The following is a 20,968-nucleotide window of genomic DNA, read 5'->3' on the forward strand; positions in this document are numbered from 1 at the left end:
AAGCAGTGGTATCAACGCAGAGTACTAGTAACCCTAAAAAAAAAGAATTTTTAATATGTGTATAAGAAAGACAGGATATAAGTGACTTAAAATTGATGTATATGTATATAGTTCCCCCTTTTTTCACACGGTGGGAAACACATCCATTGATATTCTAGTTGTTAATTGAACGTCGCCCAATTGTAATAGCATTTCTCGTAGGTTATAGGTCCCTTCAGAATTTTCTCTTTACACCGTTAGTTTGACGAGGGCGGCGCCTCTGCGAAGGGGATAGATAATGTTAATCCATCCCTTGCGGTTTTCAGCGAGGATTCGACAAAGATCTTTTGTTTTGTCCGGCCAGATATTAAGGTTCCCAACTGATCCCGTGTGGGCTAGGCCGCAAGTAATGGCCTTTTTTTTTTTGTTACGAAGGGGGAAATGCTTTTACGCATACCCCGCCCCGATGGGGAATCGAGGCGGGGTTATGTGGGACTCCCCCCGACCTGACGGTCGAGGGACTACCCACTAAAACCCCCTCCGGGTTGTCCATCCCTGGCTTTATCGGGGACCTCTCCGGAAACTGGCATCTGCACTACTTCAGAGAGGCCCCCTGCCAGTAGTCACGGATGACAACCGTCCTGGGGAGGAAATATTTCCTCCCCAGAGTCCCCATTCTTATATGGGGACATCCTCCCTACGGCACCCTGCTGGAGGGGGAGGAGGACTAGGAGGAAGAAAACCTTCCACCTCCATATCCTCCGTCCCTCCGCCCCCCATGGTGCCATCCCCCGTAGTCGGATGGGGATCCGCCGCCTCCGTCGCGGCGGATGGGTCAGTCTCCTGCGGCTGGCCCAGGGCCCCTTGCGACGCACTGGGCCCCCCCCTCCTTTCCCTCGCGGCGCGGGGAGGGGCACAACCCCTTGCCCCCACGCAATGATCCGACGGCCTCCCCAGGTCCGCACAAACGGGACAACTGGGGGCCTTCGCCGGACACCTCGATGCGGGGTGTCCGGGTGTGCCACACCTGTAGCACAACCCGGACCGATCCCGACCCTCCGTGCAGTGCTGCCTGACGTGGCCGATCGCCAGGCAGTGGTAGCAGCGCAGGGGGCGGGCGCGAAGCACCTCCACCTGTGCCCATGCCCACCCCACGCGCACCCTCCCGGCAGCCGCCACCCTCCTTACGAGGGCAACGGGTGCCCGAACCCACACGGTCCCCGGGCCGGACGCGGGCCTCCGGATCTCTCCGATCCGAAGACCCCAGCCCGTCGGCCCCCCGAGGGCCGTGAGGGCCCGCCTAACTTCCTCCAGGGTAACCGAGCTGTCCAGCCCTCTAAGTCGCATCTCCGCGAACTTAGCCGGGCAACCCGGACCCCTGTCCCCTCCAAGACCCCCCTGAGGCTTTCCGCGAGCCTGTCCGCGAGCTCGTCGGACGTGGGGGGTTCAGGGTCCTCCTCTCGGACCCTCGCCGGTCTGGGAACCTCGATGAGGGTCCCCCCATTCGCGGCGCTCCTCACGCGAGTGTCGGCGATGCCCAGTCCCGAGAGGTCGATGCACTCCCGGGCCCTGGCCATCGCCGCCCCGACGGAGAGCCCCGCACCCTCCGGTGCCGACAGCAGCACCGCCGCCGGCCCCGGAGGCCGAGGTCTCCGCCCCTTCGCCCTCCCGACCTGTGCTGACCGCATAGGGGCAGCGCCTCTCCTCCTCCCACCGGAGAGCCCACCCGGCTCCGGGGGGGGAGTCGGGGGTGGGGCGGGACCCCTATCGGTCCCACGCCCACCCCCCCTCCTCCGCACCACCTGCACCCACGTCTCTCCCGCATACGCGGGAGGAGGCGCCGCAGGCGGTGCCTGCTGGGCCCGGTCGGGAATAGCGGGAGGGGCCGCAGCCATCCTCCCACCTCCTCTCCGGGCTCTGCCCCTCTCGGGCTGCTGGGCCCGGTCGGGGTAGGCGGGGGGGCCACAGCCCCTCCCCCACCCCCCCCTCCGGGACTTGGCCTTTTGCGGCCGCTGGGTCGGGAGGGGCCTAGCGGGGGGGCCGCAGCCTCCACCCCACCGCCCCGCCCGGACCCGCCGCCGATCCCTCCTCCGCCCCCGATCCGTCCGAGCGCGGACATGAGGCGCTCCTCGACGCCTCTTAGGCCCTCGGCCAGTAGGGCCTCTACCTGGGCCACCGAGAGGGGCCCCGAATGCCCCCTCGTGCCCACCTCTTCCCTATCCACCCCCATCCCCCCCATATCGGGGGGAAACGGGGATGGCGGGCCCCGGGGAGTCCCCAAGGATCCCGCGAGCCCTACCGCGCGCAGAAACCCCCAGGACTGACTCCGCGGAGCCCTCCCTATCCCCTCGGGTGGAGGCCCCCGGAGGGGGGAGCCCGCCGAAATGAAGGCCCCCTGCGGGTCCCCCACCGGCAGGCCCCCCCCGACGCCCCCACCGTCGTCGCCCCACAAGGGCCGCGAGGTCCTGAGGACCTTCGACGGGGGACTCCTCCCGTCTGGGGGGGTCGTCTCAGGGCGTGGTACCTGTCCCCCCCTCAGAATCGCGACCTCCTCCCTCAACGCCGCGATCTCGCTCTCGCAGGTGGTCAGTCTCCTCCTCAGCCACTCGTTGGCCGAACGGAGGAGGCCCACCTGCGAGTCCTCGCCGGTCCCTGTCCGGCTGAGGAGCTCCGCGCAGTACGCCTTCACCCTGACCGCCGTGAGGTGCATGCCGCGCTTAAAAGTCCCCTTGAGGTTGCTGGAGACGGACACCATTCGCTCCAGCTCCCCAAGGGACTCGCGCGCTCTCCTCTCGATCTCCGCCGCCGTGAGGTCCCAGGCCTGCTCGGCCACCTCGTGCTCCGAAGGCAGCGAGCGAGTGCCTTGGGTCTCCGGGGGAACGAACCCAGCCTGCAGGGATCGCTCCTCCTCGAGAACCCTCAGCTCCCGCTCCTTCGCCGCCGCGAGGCGCTCGATCGCCTCCGCCCTACCTACATATTCCCCCGTCGTCGGTGGGCGTCCCCTCTTCCTCTTGGCCAGGGCCGCCAGCTCCAGGTCCTCGGATCGCACCGGGGAAACACTGCGGCTCCTCGTCCCCGCACCAAGGTCCAGGCTCGAGCTCGATGGAGTTCTCGCCCTGAGCCTTTCTACCTCGGTGGTCCTCCTAGTGGTCCGCCGGGCCTCCGCCTCCTGCCTCCGCACGGTCCTCGAGGGAGCACCCTCCCTAGAGCACCCAGACGCGCCCCCGGTGTCCAATTGGTGTTTTTCGGGGGGAATCCACTTTCCTTTGCGGGTGTAGCAATTGGTGAAAAACTCCTCCAATTCCCGTCCACAGTCACCCTCCACAAGGGGTATCCCCTTCGTGCACTCGAGGTACTCTTCGACCGTCGAGCCACCAACCTCGGGATCATCCAAATACCTCGGCAGCCGATCCAGTACGACCACCGGGGATTTCTTCTTCCTCCTCCTCTCGCCGCTCGGTGGTTTAGCGGCCTTTGTTTCTGGAGATGGGGGTATCCCTTCCTGCGGGATATCCTCCACCTCCACCTCCATCGCGCTCCTAACGTCCACCTGGGCGGTAGTCCGTTCCCCGGCCGTGCCCGTCGGCAACACGGCCGGTAGCCCATCGTCGGATGACGACCTAGGAGTGGCTGGGACGATACCACTCCTCTGCCGGTCCAAGGTATCCGAACCCTTGGTGTTCGTTCGCTTCTTTGTCGGCATATTCATCTGTAACAAAGAATTGGTTTGATTTCGGGGTTTTCCTTCCCCTAGGACGGTTGGCTCCATCACGCCTCACGAGCCCGCCCTGGCCGGCTTTTTTAGAGAGGTATGCTCCTCCTTTGACTGGCTCTTAGATCCCTTCCACTTCCCGCACAAGGCGGGAAGCTTCAGGGGAGCCCTCTCACCACGTCAAGGTGGCCAGCCGTTGAGAGGGAAGTAATGGCCTGTCAAGGCAATTTGCGGAAGCGATCGTCTAGGTAATATATGTTGTGTACTGGGCGCCAGGTTGTACGTCCAAAATCCCCTAAACATATCTTTACCATATTTGTGGCTTTATTAAATTTCTCGATCCATTCTCTTCGCCAGTGGTTGTCTTCCTTTATTACGATGTCTTTGTTTTCCTTTATGTCTTGAGGCCGATAATGCAAGTATTTAGCTTTTCTCGGCATGTAAAAATCAAGCTCTTCTTGCAGTTCTTCCAAGTCCTTCTCGCTATTTTTAAGTTGTACCCAGAACAGCAATGGTGATAATACCCGTATGATCGTTACCTCCAAGCGTGAGCGAATCAAGTGGCTTGTATTGATAGCCTTAATCTCCATGTTATTATGTTCTATAAAAGAGCGGAATCCTGGTTTAATTAGCGGTTCCATGTTTGACATTAGTTGAGAAAAGGAAGCGGAGAGGGAAAGGACAATAATGGGGGGTTTTGTGTATATATATTTCCCCCCCTCTTTTTGTTTATTATTATTATTATTCTTTGAGTTGCAATGTATAGCTTGGGTTCTGCTTGGTAGGGAGAGAAGGATAGACGCAGTCATGCTGCTTCTTAACTTCAGTATAAATGATCTGTTCAGGTTCATTTTTCTGAGGGTTAGGGCTCGGGATTGTGGGTTCTTTAACAGGAGGCGCAGTGCAATAACAGCTGAGTGAGAGAATCCCATATGGCCCCTAGCAAATATAAAGACCATCCATACACTGTGTGTAGAGCGTAGCCGTGTACTATTGTGTCCAATATCAGCTTAAAAATTCTTACACCCAGGTAAATTCCCATTATTCCAGCGCTAATATTTCCAAAAATTAAAAATGTATCCCAAAATTTCTGCCATGTAGAAATTGCAATTTTTTCCACAACGCTTTTGTCTAACAAATTAGAAATGGAGCCGTCTTATATGGATGCGGATCTTCCCATTACTCCTCTCGCTATACTATTAAGCACCGCAGGTCGTTCAGCTGGGAACATTATGTGATCTCTCAGGTCTTCCAGATCATTTTCGGTATATATTCCGCTTGTGGCGAGTGCTCCTGGGCTTGTATATTTCCAAGTAGGTTTAGTTAAAGGTTTCATAATTGTAGGTGGCATAGTGTCAACCGGTCTGGGCGTGAGTTTATATCAAGAGTCTCCTAAGAGGTACATGGCAGGAGCGAATGCGTTACATATAGTTTGCATTCCTTGACGCAACAAAATGTGCGTCTGAGGTGTTAAAAAGTATGTTTGATTTCCGCGCAGTTCTGGTAATTGATCATAGCAATTGTCCGTTCGAGCTAGTCTTACTTCGACCGGTAAACATTTGACTATGTGAATTACTTCTCCCGCCAACAATGCCATGTAACCGGGACCTTTCATTAAATGGTATGCAAAAATATCTGGTGATTGAGTAGCTATTGCCAGTATGTTTTGCAGCAATTGTTGCTCAAGATTACATTCTTGTAGCAAAATATCCCGGTATAATTGATTTATTTGTGTGCGAATATGTTTTTCGACATATACAAATTTAGAGTTTATATACGTAAAAATGTCGAAGTTTGTAGCACGAGTTGATTTCTTAAAAATAGTAATGCCGAGCGTGCTCTCGAAAATAATTAATTTTAGATGTTCCGTACGCGTAAGCGTATACCCACAAGTTATATATTTTCCCTTGCTAGTTAAAGCGAATAGGGTATTCTGTGTAGTCAGTGAATAAACTACCTGAGCCTGTTGGTTCATACTGTCAATGATTTTGTCGGCATATCCTTCATACAATATCCCATAATTGGAAAACTTACAAGAATCCGCAGGTACGGGATCCCAGAAGGTATCCCCTCCTTCTATATCAGAGCAATGAGTGGCGCTGAGTTCGCAGGCTACACTTGATCTAAATTGCACCTTATTAGTGTTTATTCGCACATCGACTACGTAATCTTGCAACGTTATTTTGACACTGCGTAATACGATAACTTCAGCCCATGTTCTGTACGGATCGGAATAAACGCTTCCGGAACATACTCCATCGTTATCTAAACGACCAGCTAATATTACGGGTCGAGTTGTGATTTGATTAGGTTTGAGTCCAGTTATATAAGTATCAGATAATTGGAAAGTGCCGTAAGTGTGCATGCGTTGACATGCCTCTCGACATACTTCTTGTACATATGCATATTTTCCATTGAATACATCCATGGTGTGAGAAAACATCCCACATTTTTTAATTAAACAGTCGATCTCGACTTTGCATTGTATTACTTTTACTGATTCAAATTCGTTGATTTGTAATAGCTGTATATAAAGAGTGGCCTTCACTTGGACACAGTACAATTGGACACGGTGCAAATGGACACGTTACAAATGGACACGAGATTGTGCACACGGTTCAATTGGACACAGTGCATTTGGACACAGTAATTTTGGATACAGTAGCTTTTGGACACATAAGAAAATACGCATCGTTTACTTGGACACCGCTCAATTGGACACCGTTCCTTTGGACACGGAAAGATGCGCACCGTTCATTTGGACACCGTTCGTTTGGACACCGTTATTTGCCCACCGTTCGTTTGGACACCGTTCATTTGCCCACCGTTCGTTTGGACACCGTTCATTTGCCCACTGTTCGTTTGGACACCGTTCATTTGCCCACCGTTCGTTTGGACACCGTTCATTTGCCCACCGTTCGTTTGGACACCGTTCATTTGTACACAGAAACATGCGCACTGTTTGTTTGAATATGTAACAGATGGAGAGAAATAAAAATCATTTTGGGAAAATATAATCAGTATTCTTATAACACTTTATACTGGTAAATCTATGTAAAATATGAAATCGTGAAAAGGAGATACATTTGAAGGTTATAATATCTGTCAAAATAAAATATATTCATACTTATATATCTCTGATACTGATGTCATTAATTTTACATTGCTTTTAGCACTTTGTTTAGCCTTCCGCATATTTGGATGTCATGCATGGATACAGTGGGTTCCGCCCCCCCTGCGGGGGGGCTCCACTTCCGGAAGATATAACCTAACCCAAACCTATTTCTTATTTAAAACAAAAATTTGGTGTGGATTACGTCGTATAATTTAAATCAAATTTTGGTGTCCAAACGAACGGTGTCCAAACGAACGGTGGGCAAATGAACGGTGTCCAAACGAACGGTGGGCAAATGAACGGTGTCCAAACGAACAGTGGGCAAATAAACGGTGTCCAAACGAACGGTGGGCAAATGAACGGTGTCCAAACGAACGGTGGGCAAATAACGGTGTCCAAACGAACGGTGTCCAAATGAACGGCGCGCATCTTTCTGTGTCCAAACGAACGGTGTCCAAATGAACAGTGTCCAATTGAGCGGTGTCCAAGTAAACGATGCGTATTTTCTTATGTGTCCAAAAGCTACTGTATCCAAAATTACTGTGTCCAAATGCACTGTGTCCAATTGAACCGTGTGCAAAATCTCGTGTCCATTTGTAACGTGTCCATTTGCACCGTGTCCAATTATACTGTGTCCAAGTGCACCACTCCCGTATATAAATCCTACTGGAATTTACATGCTGTTGGGGAATATCACACCCTTCTATGGCTAATAACGATAATGTTGTAAGATTAGCGGATGCCAAGCCACAGTCATATCCTATTATTCCATATGCCGGTGGTAAGCTCGCTAATAGGATCATTATGACTATTCTTCCCGTTTCTCGATCCATCTGAAATTTTTAGTTCCAGATATTATTTGGATGGATATATATATATATATATACTTTGTTTTTGTGTGTGTATGTGTATGTTTTTTTTTGGAAATTATTTATTTCTATTTGCTGTCAGTTGTTCATTAATTGTTTTGATATGAGAGGTTCGCAAGCGATTGGGATGTATGACTCGACTATTTTTCTTTATTCTAATTTTTACATTGTTTTTGTTTAGTATTTCCAATATTTCATGAGGCCCTGTGTAATGGTCTTCGAATTTGCCCGGTTTCGGCCCTTTTAGTAAAAACACATGATCCCCAGACTTGAAATTCTGAGGATTGACCTTTTTGACCTGCGTTTTGCTTCTCTGACGTTTTTACGAGCGTTCCCTTGAATTGTATGGAGTTGTGTCACGAGATTTATTAAATATTCACCGTAATTTGCTATTTTATCTTCTGGAGCTAGAAGCTCGTTCGAAGGAACTCTAGCTATTTTTCCGACAACTAATTCATACAGTATATGTTTTGTTGCTTCATGGACATTGATATTATAATTAAACATTGCGAGGCCGATCCATCGATCCTACTGTTTTTGTTCGTTCGTATATTGTTTTAAATATTCTCCTAATGCGTGGTGTGCTCTTTCTAAAGACCCATTCGATTGCGGATGGAAGGCTGTAGTGCGAAACTTACGAATTTTAAATATTTTAGCAAGCTTTCTCGTTAATTCGCTAATGAAGTTTCTTCCCTGGTCCGTTAATATTGCCTTTGGTGATCCAAACACACAAATAAAACGATCCACGAAAGCTTCTGCGATTGTTTCAGAGGTTTGATTTTGCAACGGTATTCCCATACAAAATTTAGTTAACTGATCTTGTAGTGTTAAGATGTATTCGTTTCCTCTCTCTGTTTTAGGCAATGGGCCTACAATGTCCAGGGCTACTTTGTCAAAAGATGATCCAGGTGTGTCTGTAATTATCATAGGCTGTTTGGTCTTAACACGAACGAGTTTTTTCAATTGACACTGCAAACATTGTTGTATATATCTTTGAACGTCGGATTTTAAATTTTCCCAATAATAATTATGTTTTATTCTGTTATATGTTTTTGAAACCCAACGATGTCCCCCGGTTGGTAAACAGTGCGTTTCGCCGATTATAATGGATCGTAAATCTTTCGGCGGATACTTAATTTGTTCATGGCAAACAATTATTTTGGTTGAGGTGTCCATGAATATTAGTTGTAGTTGTGATTTAATATTACTCCAGGGAACATTGTTAATAAATTCGGTTTTTGCTATACTGATTGTTTCTAATTTCAAGTTTTCTGTTATGCGTTGTAAATCCTTTAAAGTTTTGATGATGTGGCTGCGGGTTACCGTAGGGCCCTCCCGTTGAGTTTCACTAATGGGCCGTGTGGTAATGATTTTTATATTTTATGGCTTTAGCTTCGCCTAAGACAAGAGATCCTAGGCTCAGGAATTCGTTTCGTTCGAGTAGTCTCTGCGAGCCGGAGTCTAACGGTTTTCCTTGTGTATCAACAAAATATGTCACGTTATCTTTTCGTAGAAATAATAATTCTCGAGAGTCAATAATGTTGTTTTTAATTAATCTATTTTTGGTAATCGTGTTTTGTTTTCCTTGCTTTTAAATTCCGATTAATAATGTTTTCCTCGTCTCCTTCTTCATCTTCCTTTTCACTATCAAAATCTTTGTCTGGCGGATCATTTCTTTCTTCTATTTCTTCAATTTCTTCTTCATTACTATCCAATTCATTTGATATTTGTTCAGTATTTTGTTTTATTGTTTGACTTCTTGTTAAAATTTTATTTAGTGCAGGGTAATTATGAATTAGAGCCTTTTCGGTAATCGGTGTATAATCTGGTTCGTTTAATTTTGCAGGTGTGAACGGAAAGGTATCCGTAGTATTATCAAATAAATGACCTTCCGGTGTTATTTCTTCGGTTTCTTCGTTATCCGAAAGATATAAATGGAAGTCGTCGTCTTCTTTTTCTTTTCCTTTGCTATCAGATTTTTCTAATAATTCGGCAATTAGTTTTGCATCTTCAGGATCTTCTGGATTTAGCAATTTTCGATCCTTTATTATTTTACAATAAGTTTCTTCCAGATTTATAGGGTTTCTCGATAGAGCGTCTGCATTCACATTAGTTTTGCCAGCTTTGTATACTACATCATAATCGTACTCTGATAATTTTAACCTCCAAGGGAGTATTCGCATATTAGCGTCTTGCGCGTTTTTGAACCACATTAATGGTTTGTGATCTGTGACAAGTGTTCCGTATAAATACGGTCGAAAATGTTTAACGCAATAAATTATGGCCAATGCTTCTTTTCGTACGTGTCGTATTTCAATTCATTGTCTGTGAGGGTTCTAGAGGCGTAAGCTATCGGTCGGTCTTTGTTTATTTCCCCTTGGAAAAGTATTCCTCCTACGGTTATTCCGGAAGCATCGGTGGTTAAAATGAATGATTTAGAAAAATCAGGATATTGCAATACTGGTTCTTCACATAATTTCTGCTTTAAAATTTCGAATGATTCTTCTTGTTCAGATGTCTACTCAAAACGAGTATCGTTCTTTAATAAATTCGTTAGTGGTTTTGCTAATTTAGAGAAATTTGATATGAATCGTCGATAATATCCGGCAAGGCCTAAAAACTGTTTAATATTCTTCGGTGTTTTTGGTCTCGGAAAATGTTGTACTGCTTCTAATTTCTTCGGATCTGGTTTTACTCCGTCTCTGCCGATTACATGCCCTAGATATGTTACTTTGGTTTTAAAAATTCACATTTATGAGGTTGTAATTTTAAATTAGCTTTACGAAGTCGCTCTATTAATGCGTTATATTTTCGTTCATGTTTTTCTAAAGAAGTAACGTAAATAACAATGTCGTCCATGTAAACAAATAACTCCTCGCCTTGTAATCCTGTTAATACTAAGTCCATTAAGCATTGAAAGGTTGCAGGTGCATTTTTTAATCCGAAGGGCATTCGGTCGAATTCGTAATTCTCGAATGGAGTGGTAAAGGCTGTTTTATGACTATCGGCAGGATCCATTTTTATTTGATGAAATCCGGACGCAAGATCACATACTGAGAAATATTGCGCTCCTTCTAACTGATCTAATATGTCGATAATATTTGGCAAAGGATAAGCATCTCCGATAGTTTTATCGTTTAAGGCACGGAAATCGAGAACCATTCTCCAACGCTTATTTCCTTTTGAATCTTCTTTCTTTGGCACTATCCATATAGGCGTATTGTACGGTGACTGCGAATGTTTTACTATATCTCCTTCTAGGAATTCCTCTACCTACTTATTTATTTCTTCCTTATGTATTTGCGGAAATCTGTATTGGCGAATATTGATTGGGTGATCATCTGTAGTTGGTATTTGATGTCGTATTACATGAGTCGCGGTTAATTTTTCTCCAGGAGTATGAAATCGGTCTTGACTGCTTGTTATTAACTTTATCACGTTTTCTTGTTCTTTTTTATTCAAGTGTTCTAATCGCAATAAATCTATAATTTGTATAAATTTATCTTCTTTTGTTTCTTCGGATATTGTTAAACAATTATGCAGATCAGAAATTGCAATATTATTTTGTTGCTTCCTTTTATTTTTCGATTTACGTTTTCGCATAAATTTATCCATAATTTCTTGAGATTTATGCAATAACGCTGTTGAAATTTTCGAAGACGGTTTAATTTTACATTTGATATTTCGACTATTTTCAATACCTAAGTCTTTAATATTTAATTTATATTTTTGTGCCCTTTCAAGAAGGTCTTTTATTATGACATGAGAGGATTTTTCATTATTTTCCGATATTAATCCAATTCTTGGAAACTTAATATCCATTAAGGTGTAAAAATTTTCCTTTTCTTCGGGATTAGATTGTGTCGAGTTGCGTAATGAGGTTTGGTAATTTCCCTTCTCGCAATCGACGGAGCTAGAATTTTCTGTCAAGGTTTGGAAACTTTCCTCCGAAATTCTAGAATTAATTTTTTTTTGAGAGGTTTGGTAACTTTCCCCTCCAATGGTCGGGTTATTAAGTTTTTCAGAAGAGGTTTGGTAATTTCCATCCTCACAATTAACGGAGCTAGAATTTCCTGTCGAGGTTTGGAAACTTCCCTCAGAAATTCTAGAATAAATTTTTTTCGGAGAGGTTTGGTAATTTCTCTCTCCATGGGTTTTAGAATTATTTGAAATTTTATTCGAACTTATTTTAATTTTCCTCTCATTTTTATTTTTTATTTTGTCTTTATTCGTATTTTTATTCTCATTTTTATTTCCCTTTTGGTTTAATATTTCGTCTTCGTTTTCGTAATTGATTTTTTCAATAACAATAGGTTCTTGGTCATTTTCATTTTCATTTTGGATTTCTTCAAAAATGTCATCATTGCCTTCATGATTGTCTCTTTTTATTTTAATGCTGGTTTCTTCCATGTTCACGAGTTTTCCTGGTGAATTTGGAAAATTCTCGCGATTATTGCGTGTCTCGTTGTTCAATTCGTGATTATCTAATAGTTCACTTAGTGGTTTCAAGTGCAATGTTGGTACTCTGATTTCCACTTCTTCATCTAGTGTGTTTATAACATTCAAATAAGCTTTCCCGGAAACGTTTTCTATTATAGTATCTCCCAAATAAATTCCATGCTCTATTTTCAATTTGAGTAAATATCCTATCTTTATGTCAGGATTTCCTACCCTTACATAGAATAATGACTCAGATCTTGGTGAAACTATTATGGTTTCCGGAGAGAAAAAAGATACGTTAATCCCAGAGATATCCAGATGTCCTTCTGCATAGTCGATTTTTGAAGAAGTTTGTTTAAAGAAATCATTTCCTAATATTCCGGATTGTGGAATTGGAAAATCGCTAGATACGATGTGAAAGGATACAGGCGTTTCGAAAAGAATCAAAGTAATTTTTCCCAGGGTATAAACAGGATAATTATTTATACCGTTTAATTTTAAAATGTTTGCGAAATTTACTATACTATTTTTAGGTACAAAATTTTCTTTAATTATATTTGGTCTTGATCCTGTGTCTAGCATGAGAGTTATGTGGGTTATTTTGTCAAGATTGACCTATACGGTCGGCACGCGATCCTGTTTAGTGAGGCTTACTGTCACGGGCCGTACATCTGGTCTCTATCGGTCTATTTGACCTCCCGTGGAGCGGACGGGTGTGGAGTCCGCTCGGGCCCCTGTTGCACACCCGACGTCGAGGGCCCGTTGTAGTTTCCCTGGTCTTTCTCTTTTCGGCGATTATTGCTCGCGAGTCTTAACTGACAATTTTCAAGAAGATGGCCCTCTTCCTTATAGTATCGACAGAATAGGTTCTGTTTAGATACTGAATTTGAATTTGTTCTTGAGCGACAATCTTTGGCGACGTGTCCGATTCTGTCGCAATTCTGACAAATAACTCTTTGCTTATTTTCCAAATTACGTTCTTCGTTTTGTTTTTTAGAGCAGTTATTGACTAAGTGGCCAGGTTTGTCACACCACTGACAGGTTAAGGATGTTTTATTAATTTGGTTATTATTGTTTTGCCGACATGTTTTTGCATTATGTCCCGTTTTGGAACATAATTGGCAAATAATAGTTCTTTCTTGAACCACATTTACTGGTTGTCGCGATTGAGGATCGCGTAAACGGCATCTGTCAGCACCATGTCCGCGTTTTTTGCAAATTTGACATATTAAAATTTCGGTTCCCAATCCCGTTTTATTAAAATTTTGTAGGTGAGACTGTGCGAGTTTTCGGCAATTGTTTGCTATATGCCCGTCCTTAAAGCAGATTTGACAAGTTTCCCGTCCCCGATTAATGGTTTGCGTCGTATTTTTGCCTGAGTCGTCTCTCTCTTCCCCTCGTAAATCTGTCATTGTCCGAAGCTCTCTTTCTATTCTTAAGGCATCGGTGACCGTATTCTGTACATCCAAATTTCTCGCATTTCTTTGTTCTATTTCGGGTTTTAATCCTCTTATAAAACATTTGCACATATCTTTTTCTAATGACGCTTTAATTTGTAGATCGGGCAAGGTGTTTCCGGGTCTCTTATGACCCTCCAAAATTTGTTTTCCAAGCATTTTAACTCGATTTGCATAAGTGATTACATTCTCACCGTTTTTTTGATAAGAAAGGATTGCTCGAGTCTAACAATAAGTATGAATGCCAATCTTGACAGTATTCAAGATCTCGGCTAATCAAACCTATGGACTTGCGAAGGAGAAAGAAAGTTCAAAGGGGGAGAGACAAATATTTAATAACCAGAATTTTATTTAATCAAAAATTTAAATTAAATTAATAAATATGTATGCATGGATTTTAATTAAAGGTTCTAACTTAACAACAACTGTTTCCTTTGAGAGGAAGGGAAGAAGGGTAAGAAAAAGACAAAACACAAACAAAGGGAAAAGAAATCTTTGGTAGACTCACTACTTGTTGTGTGCAAGGAAAAGATGTGTGTCGATAACCGAGTGACCCTCCGCCTCCTGTGAAAGAGCCGACTGGAAAATTGGTTCGGAGATCCGCCCGGTTCCGGTGGTGTTGGTTGATGCACTCAAGGGCACTCGTCACTTGTACGCAAGATTATAAAACTGTTAGCTCGTCTACCGTGAAACTCCTTGCGCTCGCACGATCGCAGAGAGGATCTTTTGAATCGAGATGCGAAGATGGACTGACTCTCCTGAGGGAGAATTTCGCGTACCTCGAATCCTGACGTCTCTTCGCGTACCCTCTCTATTAGGCAAGCAATATTCCCTTTTTTACCCAATCAATCTTTTGAATGGTGCCCCTCTCATGAGTTGAGAGTGCCACCCTTCCAAAAGAAGGTTCGGGAAATTGCGCTTATTGGTGTAGGCTTTTTGTTTTAAAAATTTAAGTCTCGCCCACTGGAGAGCCCGCCATGATCGGCCAAGTTGATTATTTACTTGAGTTTTATCTCAAGCAGATAACGCGCAAGGGTGTCTTACAGCCGAGCTCGTGGTGTCAATTGTCGCACGTTTCGGTCGCGGATCATAACTACGTTGATAAAACATAGGTTCCGTTCTTAGAAGGACCTTTGTTCGAGACTCTTCTTATACCGCGTTTTCACTAGCGGCTCTCAAGAAAAAGAAATTATCTGGTCCGTTTGTTTGTCTCTTGCATGCGCATGGTTTAGATTTCGCGCCTTCTCATGGTTCGAGTAGGTTTTAATTGTTTAAAATTCCTGGTCTTCTAGCGGACCGTTGTGTTCGAATATTTATCGCGCATGGTTTAGATTCTGAAGTATTAGTCTCGCCTGCTAGATATTCTTTTAGTTTATTGTTTGTACCAAATGCAAAGAGTTCCACAGTGTAGGTTTAATGTTACATGAAAGAAAAGAATCGTGGAGTCCACTGGACGTAATAAGTGAATTGACACGAAATTTAGTCGGTGGAAACGGTTGAGACTAAATGGTGCCAACTTTTATTTTTCATTATTTTATAACCATCAATATATAATCGATATATAATCTATACAGGGTGATTCAAAACAACCTTCTGTCCTTACAATGTCATATACTTGACACTATTCTAAGACGATTTTTTCTTTGCCAAAATTTTTTCCGAGGCTTAGTTTTTAAATTATAAGCCAAAATAGTTAACGAATTACGGGCCACGTACACAAGGCAGGCAGGAGCGGAGCAACTCACCGTCCCATACTGGTGATTACCAGTGATGCCAGAATTGAGACGCGAACAACATGCAACCGAGGTGGAAGGGATAACACACGCAAGCGCAAACCGCGTACGTATGAGCTCGGTGCTTCGGCTAGCTTCGGATAGCAGAAGAGGACAGATATACTGTTTTCTGTCTCTCTTCTTTCTATCGAGCCGGCAACTATAGCGACGGGCGTACGGCCGACGGCGACGAGCGATGTGACTCGCTTTTCGATTCTTTATGTACATGAGCGTTAAATGTTTTTTTTTTACAGCCTTTTTATGTCATATAATAAATGTTTTTTCCAACTTTCCTTCTTACATTATATATTAAATGATTTTTCACGCTTTCGATATTATATATTTATATTAGACTTATAAGAGAAAATACATTATTATATTAAAACAATATTGCCTTACTTAATTTTTTTTTATTTAAGTATACTGCATATAAAAGTATTCGAGTAAAATACTCGAAGATTGAACATTATATTAAAAATTTCATATACTACATACCGCGAAAAAAAATAATTTGATAGTAAAAAATTTTATTTTACTCGAGAAAACTATTTATTCGGTGAATTTTAATAACGTTTTTGTTTATATTTAAATCTTTAAGTTTCTTAAGTAAAATATATTTATTTAGTAAATATGAAATATATTTTTCTTATCAAAAACAATATCTATATTATTAAAAAATATTACTTAAATGAAAAGAAATTATACAAAGATAAAAAATGAATATTCTTAGAACAAATCAAATAATTTTTGTTGATAATATACTGGAAGAATAAACATATATATATTATGCGAGCACTTTTATATATTTAAATAAAAAAATATATATTAATTAAAGCAGTATTGTTGTAATGTAATAATGTATTTTCTTATGACTCTGGTATAATATATAGTATTAAAAGGCTGTAAATATATTTTTAAATTGGAGAAATAATATTTGCAATTGTAAATATATTTAGAGAGCATTGCGGTTTAACTTAATAAAATAAATAATAAATTTTGAAAATAGTTACAAATTTCATTTATACAATTCGAGATATATCATTTATATGGGAATTAAACTCCTACTTTTTGTGCTTCAAACAAACAGTTTACAAATATTTACCGTGCTCAATTCAATCAGTTTAATATTCTGAATCTTGTATTGGGCTTATATCAGATATAATCAGAAATTAAACTGATTGAACACTACTACGCTTTAAATCTTACATTACTAGCCAAACCTTGCAGACTTTATATTCATTTGCAAGAATACAAGAAAATACATCATCTAACGAAGAAATTAATAAATCGTTCGCATATTTAAATGAAATGAATCGATTTTTAATAACAAAAAATCTAATTGTCTAAGATACATATTTGATAAATATTATATATTGATTAATATTATGTATTTGGGATGGCTTTACATAATGAATGGTGCTTTTCCACACCACCCATCACCAATGGCGCATTCGGTTTTTTAAAGTGGACCTTCGCCTGGAACCCTATTATACCACTTTGTTACATATTTTATTGTATCTTTCATTTACAAGTGTGATGTCTTTTAAAGATAAGATACTTTTTATTTTATTTTCAACATTATTATTACATATCATTAACCGATGATGGACCAGCAATGTCATCAATGTCAGCAGCATATAATGTAAGACTGTTCATTTTCTTAGGGCAAGTAAAATATAATTTTTCCGATGACATGAGAGATAAATGCTTTTCATTAATCTCCATGTCTAGAACAGTTTATTTTCTCGTTTTTAGTGCTGATTTTAATACACAAATAGCATTTACACACGCGGGCGAAAGTTTATTTCGTTTTTTTGTTTTTATATCAGATAGAAAAGAAAACATTCTTTCTGGGTCAGCATTTGAATTTGGAAGTGATTTTACAGCATTCAAAAGAGTCTTCAGGTTGGGATATTTACGTTTTAAAATTTCTTTCCACATCTCATCAAAGTTTAATTTAGAAAAATGTTCTTTTTCTGCTATTGTAAAATCGAGATGTAAGGCATGCCACTCTTTTTTTAATGCATTTTCGTCAAAACCACCGAGGGTTTGAGCGATAAAAGAAACATCATTAAATGATGTTTCTCTATCGATGTTACATAATGCTGCGTTTAATTGAAAAACCTTTAATTTATATAAAAATTTATCTTTAATGGGCAATCTTTTACTAATCTCTTCGGCAGCAGTCACGTAAAATTGCAAACAATTATCTTGAACATTTCCAATTATGTCTGCGTGTCCTTCTTTCATTAAACTCTCGAGATATTCTTCACATTCAAATCCTACATTTATATTATTTAAAGATTTTTGGTTTTCTTTTTCAGAAAATTTAAAATCATCATTACATACATATTTTAGAAGCTCTGGTTTCAAAAAGTGTTTACAAACTGTTATTAAAAGCTCTACTGATTTTGGCTGCAATAAATGAATTCTTGTTTGCAGAGCTTGGAAAAATGCATTGAAAGAATTAAAAAAATTCAAAATATGTTTTAAAAATAGCAAATATGCTTTTACATCAGGATTTTGCATTATAGATAATAAATTTTCTCCTGACTTTGATTTTTCACTTACGACCATTTCGGTCAAAAAAAGCTTGGTAGTATCCCACAACTCAAGATGTCTTTCAACACATGAATGGCGAGAAAGCCACCGTGTATCAGACAACTTTAAAATTTTATGATTTGTTTCCTGAAAACATTCGCTAAATTCTTGATAAATAGCAGCACGCTTGGGACTACTGTTAATATAATTCGCCATCTTTTTTAAAAATTCTTCACAATATTCCGGTATTTTTGCACATGCAGCATGTGCAGCCAATGCAGCGGAATGGCATGGACATGAAAATGTTAATAAATTTTTACAAACTTCTTGTAACTTTTTTTGAACGATAGATGTTTTCCTATCATGACAGATGCATTGTCGCATGATAGGGCAACAATATTTAAAAATGGAATGTTTAATTTTCACATTTCATATTTAAATGCATTAAATAATTTTTCCGCGCTGCTATTTCTCGCATCAATATTAATTAATTTAACTAATTGCGTGCGAATATCTAATGTTTCAGAATCAACATATCGAACAAGAAACGTCATCCATTTTTCATTACTAATATCAGACGTTTCGTCAATAAAAATTGTAAATTTCGTATTTTGAATGTTACTAATCCACGGGCCGTCTCAACCGGACACAATACATTGGAAATTATACTTTTACATTTTGTTCGACCCATGGTCATACTTTTCAATACGTTACGATCTTTTCCTACTTCTTGGAAAAAACTAAGAATTTCTTTTGCCGTTTGATGCGAAACATTCTTATCAGCAATTAACGCGGCATATCGAATTTCTGCTGATTTCTTTCGCTCTTCAAATGACAAAAGTGATTCGTCCGTCATGTTGATACTTTCATCCATATTCTTTGTTTCTGTTTTATTATTTTGACATATTTTTATGTGTGTTATTGATTCTGCATGACGATAAATTTGTGATAAACCACCAATCATAGATTTATAACAAAATGAGCAAAAAAACGAATTTTTGTCATGTGATACTTCGCGTAACCATGGCTTAAATAATTCGATCTCTAGCCATTGTTGTTTAAATTTATGTTTTTTGTTAATTTTTTATTTAAATTCTTATTGTCAGCATTTAATAATAATGATGTACTTTCTTTCATATTATTTTTGTGGCACGCAGAATCCGCATGTCTTAAAACATGTGTGTTGCACGAAATATTTTTATTACATATAATACAATGATAAAAACTATCATCAGAAGATACTTTACGTATCCAAGATTTAATTCTATCATCACTAAGCCAAGTTTCTGAAAAGCTTCGCATAGATTTTTTTCTTAATTCATCACACATTTTTATATACAGCAAAAGATAGGCAGAAACAAAGAATTAAAGAAGAATGAATCAAGTAAAAGATAAACAATAAACAATAGGGACTCACAATCAGAATTGATTCAGCTTCTTAGATATCAAGACTTTACCAGACACGTATCAAAAAATACGTTGACTCGCAAGTACAAAGCAACGAAATTATTTCACAGAAGCGCCGTGAAACAACAGATCGCATATGAAACAAATGCACGGCGTACGAAACAAATGAAAAAATACCGAATACTTCAGTTCACTAAGAAACGTGCTGTCATAGAACATATCATGTCTCGTAAGTAGTAAATTAAATCATTATTATTTGTATATGTTAGAAAAGTTTAAGAAAGTTTCAGTTTCAGTTTTTCTTCTTTGTAATTATACATAATAATTTATTTATCAAAGTTTTATTTACATATTTTATATTTTGCAGAAGAAATTAATGAAGAAATGCCGCAATTGGTGCTGCAAAATGAATGTGGCAACATGCAGCAGTTGATGCAACAATTGTTGCATCAACAAAGAATGCAAGGAGAAATGCAGCAACAACTGCAGCAACAACTGCAATATTTGCTGCAGCAGCAGCAGCAGCAAATGCAACAGCAACAGCCGCAAGAAGTGCAACAGCCGCCGAAAAATAATAAAAATAGTAAATTATTTCTTATTAACTTATCAATTTATATGCATGATTATTGTAATTTAATTATTATTTATAAATGTATATGTTTATTTTTCAGACAAAGAAAAAAAAAGAGGTCGCGGTAAATCGCGAGCTCGCTGGTACAACCAGCGAGGGGGCAGAGGATGGGGCGTACGTGGCGGCCAGGCCAGTAGAGACGGCCCTGGAAGCAGCCGCAGCCGCGGAAGAGGCAGAGGCAGAAGTGGCCTCACCATTGTAAAAAATTTTTATATCAAATATTAAAAATCTTAAAAATAATAAAAAATAAATATAAATAATTTTGGGATTAATTATTTTTACCCCACATTTTTATCATTTATCTTTTTTGTCCTTGGTACAATATAATATATAACATACAGTGGTATAATAGGGCTCCAGGCAAAGGTCCACTTAAAAAAACCGAACGCGCCATTGGTGATACCCCATGGATGGTGTGGAAAAGCACTATTCATTATGTAAAGCCATCCCAAATACATAATATTAATCAATATATAATATTTAATCAAATATGTATCTTAGACAATTAGATTTTTTGTTATTAAAAATCGATTTATTTCATTTAAATATGCGAACGATTTACTAATTTCTTCGTTAGATGATGTATTTTCTTGTATTCTTGCAAATGAATATAAAGTCTGCAAGGTTTGGCTAGTAATGTAAGATTTAAAGCGTAGTAGTGTTCAATCAGTTTAATTTCTGATTATATCTGATATAAGCCCAATACAAGATTCAGAATATTAAACTGATTGAATTGAGCACGGTAAATATTTGTAAACTGTTTGTTTGAAGCACAAAAAGTAGGAGTTTAATTCCCACGTTGGGGGGGGGGGTAGGGACTTACGTCCCCAACGTTTTATAGGGGGGGCAAGGGACAGGGGTCCCCAACGTCCCCTAAGGGGGGAAAGGGACTGCGGTCCCCAACGTCGGCGGGTGGCCGGGGATTTGTGGCGATGAGGCCCCCTTTGGGGGGTACCTCTGCGCCGCTCCCTGCGAGCTACCCGCCGAGAGTTGTCGGCGAGGGTGAGCGAGCTTGGTACGACTGGTATACCGAGCAGATCGCCAC

At 41.1% G+C, this 20,968-nt stretch overlaps 1 protein-coding gene and 1 pseudogene across 1 annotated transcript; one reads left to right on the forward strand and one right to left on the reverse strand.

The window, feature by feature from the left end:
* Window positions 1–4,577: 4,577 nt before the first annotated feature.
* On the reverse strand, window positions 4,578–7,609 carry LOC138938956 (uncharacterized; annotated as a pseudogene).
* An 11,905-nt stretch (window positions 7,610–19,514) lies between these two features.
* On the forward strand, window positions 19,515–20,125 carry LOC138938957 (zinc finger protein 853-like). Its single transcript, XM_070306375.1, has 3 exons — window positions 19,515–19,521; window positions 19,660–19,844; window positions 19,964–20,125. The coding sequence occupies exons 1-3, from the start codon at window positions 19,515–19,517 to the stop codon at window positions 20,123–20,125; spliced, it is 354 nt and encodes a 117-aa protein (XP_070162476.1).
* Window positions 20,126–20,968: the final 843 nt, after the last annotated feature.

The sequence above is a fragment of the Polyergus mexicanus genome, unplaced genomic scaffold, assembly GCF_030449975.1.
Source record: "Polyergus mexicanus isolate NDT 795.1 unplaced genomic scaffold, iyPolMexi1.0 SCAF_13, whole genome shotgun sequence".
Lineage (NCBI taxonomy): Eukaryota > Metazoa > Arthropoda > Insecta > Hymenoptera > Formicidae > Polyergus > Polyergus mexicanus.

Bases quoted from the DNA above. Each gene is read 5' to 3' on its own strand.
- LOC138938957 (XM_070306375.1), top strand. The intron at 19,845-19,963 runs GTGCAACAGCCG...TTTATTTTTCAG, and splicing joins AACAGCAACAGCCGCAAGAA to ACAAAGAAAAAAAAAGAGGT.